Below are 9,277 nucleotides of genomic sequence, written 5' to 3'. Positions count from 1 at the left end.
ACAACTAGTTTAATAAAAATATATACCAACAACTTTTTTACACTTTTTCACTGGTTAATCAAGGTCTTCGAACCATAGGTCTTGGATCATCCCTTCATACCAAAGGTCTTTGCACCACAATTCTAACACAAGTAGCTTGACGAACCAAGTGCCTCAAAGGCTCAAACTAGTAGACTCCTCTCAACGGAAGACAACTTTAGAAGTCTTAGATCAACATTATGGACAAGTTAGCAGATTTGTGTATTTTTGTGGACAATCTTGCAACAAAATTAACCAATCTATACTTGAATACAAAGTAATTTACTTTTATTTTAACTCTTGTTTTCTCGAGAAGCTTTACATATCAAGGAGACCATGTGAACCTCCTATTATCTAACAGTTTCTAGTCCGATTTATTTATTTCGGGCTTTACTAAACGATAAATTTTCAATAAAAATTTAATATTGTGAGTCAGTTTATGATTTAATTATAACATTTATTTTTTAAATAGAAAAATCTCTATTATCTAACTTTATACGATAATATTTCATTTTTTGTTGAAAAAAAAATAAGGAATGTTTTTTTGTTGAAAAAAAATAAGGAAGATTTTCGTTAACGTCAGCAAAATATAAAATAATCGAGATTTTTCTATTCAAAAAATAAAAATTAAGATTAAACCGAAAACTAATCCAAAATACTAGAATTTATCGAAAATCTCCCTTACTAAATTTATCTTGAATTTAGATTATTTAGTATTCAAACTTTACTCTATGATACTTTATATCTCATGAGCTTACTTTTTCCAAGTTGGCGTAGTATGATTCTAGAACAATTTTAAAGACAAAGTTTGATATGATTTCAGGATCATTAATTCAACAATTTTGGTTTGACTATGAACTTGATTGGTATTTGAAGACCGACCAACTTATAGATTTGTATATCATTTTTCATCCTCAAGAGTAGGTTCTCCTAAGCCAAACATCTTTGATGATCGGAGATTACATTACACATACTTCGATATCACAAACACTTCGAGTTTTCAAAGACTTTTCAATGTTTGTTTCTCACTGCATATCATTTTCAACACCATGCCCAGTATTAAGATATTATGTTTAGCTCTTTAAAACATCGATGTGTTAAAAAAATGCAAATCTAATGCTTTAATATATATTGTAGCTTTGATACCATTTGTTAGCATAAATATATAAATCATAGATCGAAAATGTTATTGACTCATCAAGATAAAAAATAAATTCATACATTAACTGTGTTGTCTTATTGATGCAAAATTTTGACGCCCAACTATGATTAATATGATGATATTTCTCAACAAATATCTTTATTAATTTTTCAACCAATTTTAAAGTATTAAGATCAAGGTTGTATAAAAAAAGTTTGTATGTTTTTTTTTTTTTTTTTTTTTTTTTTTTTTTTTTTTTTTTTTATGTTGATAACTAACCATATTTATTCTTAGAATATTCGAGTTTTCATTAAACTTTAATATTATAGGCTTATAGCTATAACATTTAAATAATACTTGCCTTATACATCTTACAAAGATAACTACCACCAAATAGGCAAATAGTAAATGATAACATTATATCTTTATTATTAGAATATTCTAACATAGAGCTAGGTTCAAGTGTTTAAACTAATTATTGTATTATTATATGCATCAATGTGGGTCAATCAAAATTAAATACAAAATTAAATAATAAAATAAATAAATAAGGGTAATTTAGTAATTTGTTTAATAACTTCCAAAAATAATCCCTATAATCATGATATTGGTATTGACCTAAATAAATAAGCGTTCCTGAATCTCCCACCCGATAAAGCCCTAGCATCGGGTATTGACGCTTTCAGATCACAAAGAAGGCCGAAGAGAGTAGTTCCCGGGTCGACGAAACCGAAGAGACTAGGGAGACGTGAAGAAACAACGAAGTTTTGCTCGTCTCTTCCGGCTGCGAGTGTGATGTCCGACTTCGCAAGGAGCGGCGGTGGCAAGACAAAACCTCTGCGACTTTGTGTTCGATGAGAACATCAGAGAAGGAAGAAAACGAGGGGAAAGGGGGGTCCGATGGCAACCATCCGTCGCAGGTGAGGAACTCAGTGGTGCTTGCTCGTAGATCACGATGTTTCTTTGTTTTGGCAGTTCCAAATTAACCACAGGTAAAAATTTATTTTGGGATTTTTGTTTGTAATCGTTGGGGGTGTTTGGGTTTGCTGAGAACCCAATGAAAATGAAAGGAATTTGGGTTTGTTGATTCACGGGAAATGAAGAAGGAAGAAATTAGTTTTTTTTGTTCTAGCAGCCTCTGGCTGCGTCAACTTATGTTTTTAGAAGTAGTGATTTGGGGGTGGTGTATGTTTTGTGCTTTGATCGACAGAACAAGAAGAAAACACTACACTAGAGTGTTTGACTTTTATATTCTTGGAAATTTGCTCTGTAATTCACAAATTGGAATGCTGATCTTAAATGTGTTTAACACAAATTGCTCAGTTTGTAGGGGGACTGCTTCAGGGTCTGGTTAAACCCAGTAAACTAAATTCGAAAGTTTTGATATGTTTGACTTTTTTCTACTCTTTACTTTTGGCTTCTTCATATTTGTCGGTTTTTGCTACCGAGTTAATTTGACTGGACACTAATCTATAATGGGTTTACCAAAAATTGGAATTGGAACTGTGTAAAATCTAGTCAATTTGAAGTGGAATCACTTCAGGGTAAAAGCTCAAATCTTGAATTCTTGTAGTTCATGAATGCTGATTTCTCTATTTCCATTGGGATTTACTTTTGTTGGTTTGTGGTTTTCTGTTTGTACTTTTTGGAGTTCAAAATCTTAGATCGATAAAGTTGTATTTTTTTAGCTTATTGTTTGAAATCTTTTATTTGTCAATGTAGATTGACTGTTCAGAATCTTGATTGATAAAGTTCTAATCTTTTTGTTTTTTATATCTACATCCTATCAAGAAAATTCGCCCACAGGTAAACATAATTTGTTTTGTTAACACAAGACTTGAGTTTTTGGTTGGGCTACTAAAATGTCTAACATTATCATTCTCATTAAATTTGTTTTGTTAACACATGAGTTGAGTTAGATGTTGCTGATGAAAATGAATGAGTTTTTATATTGGAATAAGTTATTCTCATTAAATTGTTTTTTACTTTGGATATTTTTCCAACCGAATGCATACTGTAACTGAATCTTGAATTCCAATTCTATCAGAATGGAATCACGAATTCCAATTCTGTTGGAATGGAATATGAATATTTTCTCATTGATTTTGTGCGGTGGATTTGTTTCCATAGAAGCAGCTGATGCTTGAAGAATGGACCATGAAATTGAAAGTGATTCTTAGCAACATTATTCTTTTAGAATGTATTAGTGTCTTGATTAGATTTTGATTTTTTCCCTGAATTGAAAGTTCTTTTAGTTTTATTTTTTAACAATAAATGTAATTCTTAGCAATTGTTACCTGTATTCTATAAGAATTAATGTAATGCTTGTTTTTATTCTTCAATTGATGGTTCAAGAATATATTTTTATTATTTTATGGTTCAAAAATAATTTTATTTTTGATAAATATATTCTGTTAGAATATCCGAGAATTATCATCACTACAATCAAAATTTTAAAATTAATAGAATCTATTATCCTTAAAATTTGTAATTTTCTTTTTTTAAATTTATATTAATTGACTAAAATACCCTTAAAATGAACATATATGGTATTTTTTAATTATCTTTAAATTAATAATATGTATTATTCATTTTCTTAAAATAAATAAATTTGATTGGCCACGTTTATTCATAAATAACACAATAATTATTTTGAATAAATAAACTAGGTTTTCTAACGTATATCAATTATCCATGCTTTTTATTTATTTTTTTATTAATTTATCTAAACTGATCATTAAATAGTAAATACACACGAGAGGAAGAAACATAAGGAAATAAGCCCACAAACGGGACCTCCTTACACCTACGTCAAACAAACATGGAGGGACCATCAAACCGGAGTTGCGACGGCGAGAAGAGGAATCCTTTTGCGGACTGCAACTCCCGGAGATTCCGACATATCCAACTCCTCTTCCTTTTCTCCATTACCCAATTTCCAATCGAACTTATACAGAAGAGTCGCTAACAAATTCTCATTCGTAGCCATCGCAAATGCAATTCCTGGGCAAATCCTCCTCCCAGCTCCGAACGGAATCAACTCAAAATCATGCCCTTTGAAATCGATATTAGAACCCAAGAACCTCTCCGGCCGGTACTCCTCCGGTTCATCCCAATGTTTCGGGTCCCTTCCGATTGCCCAAACGTTCGTCATAACCAAAGTTCCCTTACTGATGTCGTACCCCATAACTCTAACATCTTTCGAAGCAACATTAGGAACTAACATAGGCAGCGGAGGATGGACCCGGAGTGTCTCCTTGATTACAGCTTTTAGGTAACTCATCTTCTCAAGATCCTCCTCCGCGATGCCATTTTTTCCGGCCAAAATCGTCCTCACTTCATCTTTTACTTTCTTCATGATCCTCGGGTGTTTGAGTAGCTCCGCCATCACCCACTCTAGCACGGTGGCAGTGGTGTCCGTTCCGGCGGTATAAGCGTCCAACAGAAGTGCTTTGATATTAGTCTTGTTGAGAATACCACCGTCTTCATCTTCTTTTTGTATCTCCAGTAAAATATCGACAAAATTTTCATGCTCGATAACATCTTTCTGTTTCTTCTTATGCTCATCAAGTACTCCCTCCACGAATTCATCAATCTCTCTCGTGATTCTTTCCACCTTACTATCAAAACCATTGATACGATCCACCCATGCGAGGCTAGGGATGAAGTCAGCAACTGCAAACGAACCCAATGTTATGAGGAAATCCCTCAAAAGTTGCTTGAATTTTTTCCCGTTCACCCCTTCGCCGTACTTCCGCCCTAACACCACCTGACACGTCACGTTGTTGGTGTATGTCACGAACAAATCGCTTAAATTCACCGGCTCGTTGTTTGAATCACGTATAATCTTCAACATGATGGCAGTTTCTTCTTCTCGTACTGATCGGAAAAACCGAACCCTCTTGGTACTCAGAAGCTGAAGCACCATGATGCTTTTTAACTGTCTCCAATGGTCACCGTAGGGGGATCCGGACACGGTTTTACCATCGTAGAGAAGCTTCTTTATCAATTTGGATTCGGGTCGGCTTGCGAAGATGATGTCATAAGTTTTCATGATCTCACGGGCGGCTTCCGCTGATGAGGCGACCACCGTCGGGACGTTGCCGAGATGGATGAGCATGAGTGGACCATAACGGAGAGATAATGACCGCAGGAATTGGTGGTGGAGGGGGCCGAGTTGGTGGAAGTTTCCGATGATTGGTAATCGGGGTGGTGATGGTGGGGGGTTTGTCGAGGATTTAGATGGGAAGAATTGCCATTTGATGAAGAAGAGAATGATCATAAAGAGTGACCAAAGAAATGGATAAGATAAAAAACTCATCATGGTATCTGTGAGTGAGAGTGGCCGTTATTTTCTGTTTTTAAGCTGTAGCGGAGGCAGATAGGCAGCGGCGGATCAAGGCGGCTGCCGGCCACCGTTTAACGACGATACGGATAAAAACTAAAATAGTAAAATTTCGTGACTTGATTTGGTTTCCTTTCGTCTTTCGTTGTTTGTAGGTACACAATGTCACAAACGTCTATGTTTTCAAAATCTATGTCATAATTTTCAAGAGGAATGTGTGGACTTTTTAAGCCTCAATTAATAATTAAATAAATAAATATTTTAGGTTGCATTAATAAGTGGATCTCTTACATGTAGTAACGTTTTGGTTTAAAATTACTTATATTTATAATGTTAAGTAGTTGGCTATATTATTGTCAGTAGAAATATTTTAAATACTAAATTAAATTAAATTAATTCGCTATATTATTGTCAGTAGAAATATTTTAAATACTAAATTAAATTAAATTAAATTATTGTATTAAATTATATATAAAGTATTTTTGTTATTATTTTAATAATACAGACGGAATCTTTATCATCCATATTTTTCATGATTACTTTTAAAAGTTTTTGGACTCAATGTCCGATAACATCAAAGAATTTACGTAGCACATTTTCTTGATTTACAATGATTAGTTTTAAAATATTCTGGGCTCCATCTACGATAAAACCAAGAATTTTCGTAGCATATCTTTCCTGATTTCCAATAATGAAAGAATTTTCGTAGGATATGGTGGATGTGTTCGGAGCTTTTCAAAGTTTTTTAGAGTTTTCAATTTTTAATTTTATTTTAAACAAACCGTTTTTAATCTAAAAAAAAGTTATTTCAAATACTTTTGAGAGTTTTTATTAAGTTTATACTTTTTAAAACTAACTAATTTTTTGGGATATTTATGCACAAATAAATTTTTTATTGATGAGTTGTTAGTAAATAATGACATTTATGTCGCTTTTTTGAGTATTTTCCTCAAATTTATCTGCTAGAATCTTGGTTTTTCATACGGATCAACCCTTCTTCAAGTTCCACAATATTTTGTGGTCTCTCTGTCGCCACGCTATGGTTTAATTTGATAACTTTCTTCTATACGAAATTATCCCATAATTTTTTTATTAAAATTGACGAAAATCTAATATAGAAACTCGAAAACAATAGAAATTATTAAATATGTTTTCGTAAGTGGGCTTGTCAAAGGCCCATTTAAGCATAGGCTGATAATATCTGATCCGAAAGATACAATCCTTCTTCAAGCTTCCCGGTTCCCGCTCTTCACTCTATGATCTCATAATCTGTATCATCTTCTACCTTTTGCCCTTTGTTGCCATTTTAGGGTTTTAATAGTTGATTAAGAAATTTCATGATTGTCTAACAGGAATAATATAAGAATGAGGACTAATCAAGTTGCTCCGACAGGTTCGTCGATATCTCCCTATCGTCTTAATCTTTTGCAATTTCTTCTTATATATTGTTTATTTTATCTTGCTCCGAATTATAGAATTGAGGAATTAATAGGGATGCTATATGTTGTATACGATATTAAATGTATGAAGTTTGAGAATCATTGATCAGAATTGAGAGAGATTTCGACTGAATTGATTACGCCTTTGCTCAACAATTAGAGTCCCAATTGGTTTAAAAAATCGCACCTACCATTCCCCTTTTCTTTCTCAAGTTCGTTTTCATTGCTTAAAAATACAACTATTGTGGTATAGGGTTTGTAATTACTTATTTGAAGCTTGTGCGATTTTTTGTTGAGGTCTCGATTTTGAAGTTGAGCGATCTGTAAATTGAGTTGCAATCCTTATCGTTTATATGATGACTGTGTTTAATTATGTAAATTTTCAGATAACTGATTGATCAACAGTAAATATGGCTAAAGCTTGGATCAATACAGATGAAACTGCAAAACAATTACTGGCTAGGGTTCTTAAAGAAAGACCATTGTTACTTCTCCCTCAACCCCTTCATAGGGTACCCCTTAGCGTCAACAACATCATTGAGATCATAGGCCCATCTCCTTCAGCCAAAACCGAAATCCTGCTACAAGCTACTGTTACATGTATTCTTCCCAAGAACTGGAATGGAATCCAATACGGAGGCTTAGAATATTCCGTATTGTTCCTGGACTTAGATTGTCGGCTTGACATATTCCGCCTTTCTCAATCCCTAAAGCTAAGAATATCCGAAACCAATCGCAATTCAAATCATCAATTTCAGCATGATGATGACATGGAGTTACTATTTAAAGAATGCATGAAACGAATCTCATACAGCAGATGTTACGATAGTTTTCAATTCCTTTCCGCTCTAAAGGGATTGCATTCCAAACTTGATAAAGAAAGAAAGGAAGATCGGAATGGTGTTGATGTACTAATGATCGATGGAATTGGAGCATTTTACTGGATCGATCGTGGGTTTTCATCTTTGCCACAGGGGAATCCCAACAGGAAAAACTTTTGTTTTCAAACTGTGTTTGAAACTGTTGTTCAGGAACTACGGAAGCTCTTGATGATGCATCCTGTTCTTGTTTTAGCTACAAAGACAGTTACAAGTCAAGTCAAAGGTTGGTCAAAGAATGAATATCGTGAGTATATGCCATTGATTTGGCAATCGTTTGTTACACATAGAATTCTTGTGAGACCTTCGGATGATAAAAGAAAGATTCATGATCGTGTTTGCTATTTGGCAGAGTGGTTATTGCCAGCCCAAAATCTTTCAGATGAGTTTTTTGTTGGTGATGCTGGAATTCTCACTTTGTTGTAGAGCATGATCTTTTTTTTTTTTTTTTTTTTTTTTTTTTTTTTTTGTCATTATGGTAAATTTCTAACAGGTTTTTGGATAACCGGTTTAGGAGTATGGTTTTTGTTTAAATATATATTTTTTTCATTAATTTAATTATCATCGTATAATGAGTGAGATGACAAACGGGCAACAAGCTACGCCGTTAAGCCTTTTTATATGGTAAAACTAATTCTTTTGAAGACTGCATCCATAGATCTAGGGGATATAACATTGATATGTATGATCCGTTGTATTTTATTAAGAAACTTAATCACATCCGATACGACGTGAGGAAACCAAACATATCAAATGACAAATGCAAATGGTATGAACATGTGTTGATTTTTCATACACGATTTTTCATGTTTGGTGACTTTGCATGTGATAGCTTTTAAAGCAACTTGTCCTGCCGTGAAATCATCAATCCCGAAGCCCACGAGAGGGGTTCCCCTGTAAGGTCTACATATGCGTGTTTCCTTCAAACTCATCCAAAAATCCAAATGTCAACCGGTCTAAGGGTTGACCTTCCTTTTACCGGGTCAGTCAAGAAATTCACAGATGCCTCTTCTTTGGTGGAAACCCCGACATGTTTAAATATGTCAAATAAAACATTCATAACCATATCGTGTCGTATTTAAACCCGTGAGTTCTTTACAGTGAGCTGCATGCTCTCCAAAAGAGTCAAAACATGCCTTGCTACACACCGGATATATTTCGTCAGCTCCGAATATTGGAATCATGAATCGATATTTGTGGATAGTACGATACTCCACATGAGACATATGTTGACCAAGTCTTATACTTCATTATGAAAATGATCATTTTGCCTTGGTCTTTTCAACCAAGTCTGAATTTAAACACAATTTAGTCAAATTATAAAAACACATAATTACATAAATGTTCCTTGTGGTTGGCAAAATATGCCACAATAAGTCCTTTTGAAAATTTTTGAACGCGGATTCGATCCTTATGACTGACTGTATGTTTTTGTTTATTTAGTGTATGTGAAAAC

The 9,277-nt window shown here is 33.7% G+C and overlaps 2 protein-coding genes across 3 annotated transcripts; one reads left to right on the top strand and one right to left on the bottom strand.

Annotated features, from left to right (window-relative positions):
• Positions 1-3,839: 3,839 nt before the first annotated feature.
• LOC111881422 (cytochrome P450 736A117) lies at positions 3,840-5,666 on the bottom strand. Its single transcript, XM_023877817.3, has one exon. The coding sequence runs from the start codon at positions 5,481-5,483 to the stop codon at positions 3,993-3,995; it is 1,491 nt and encodes a 496-aa protein (XP_023733585.1). The 5' UTR covers positions 5,484-5,666; the 3' UTR covers positions 3,840-3,992.
• Positions 5,667-5,706: 40 nt separating this feature from the next.
• LOC111881397 (DNA repair protein XRCC2 homolog) lies at positions 5,707-8,841 on the top strand. Of its 2 annotated transcripts, XM_042899963.2 has the most exons (3): positions 5,707-6,775; positions 6,857-6,897; positions 7,330-8,841. In XM_042899963.2, the coding sequence occupies exon 3, from the start codon at positions 7,354-7,356 to the stop codon at positions 8,245-8,247; it is 894 nt and encodes a 297-aa protein (XP_042755897.1). In that variant the 5' UTR covers positions 5,707-6,775; positions 6,857-6,897; positions 7,330-7,353; the 3' UTR covers positions 8,248-8,841. The 2 variants fall into 2 exon arrangements, with proteins under 2 accessions (XP_042755897.1, XP_023733556.1); XM_023877788.3 differs by having other exon boundaries at positions 5,707-6,897; positions 7,330-8,840.
• The last annotated feature ends 436 nt before the right edge of the window (positions 8,842-9,277 follow it).

Source organism: Lactuca sativa, chromosome 1, assembly GCF_002870075.4.
Source record: "Lactuca sativa cultivar Salinas chromosome 1, Lsat_Salinas_v11, whole genome shotgun sequence".
NCBI classification, from domain to species: domain Eukaryota; kingdom Viridiplantae; phylum Streptophyta; class Magnoliopsida; order Asterales; family Asteraceae; genus Lactuca; species Lactuca sativa.
This window is presented reverse-complemented; position numbering and strand designations above follow the sequence as displayed.

What these genes read in the sequence shown, in the direction of transcription:
- LOC111881422 (XM_023877817.3), bottom strand. Translation starts at nt 5,483, where the DNA reads ATGATGAGTTTTTTATCTTATCCATTTCTTTGGTCACTCTTTATGATC.
- LOC111881397 (XM_042899963.2), top strand. Translation starts at nt 7,354, where the DNA reads ATGGCTAAAGCTTGGATCAATACAGATGAAACTGCAAAACAATTACTG.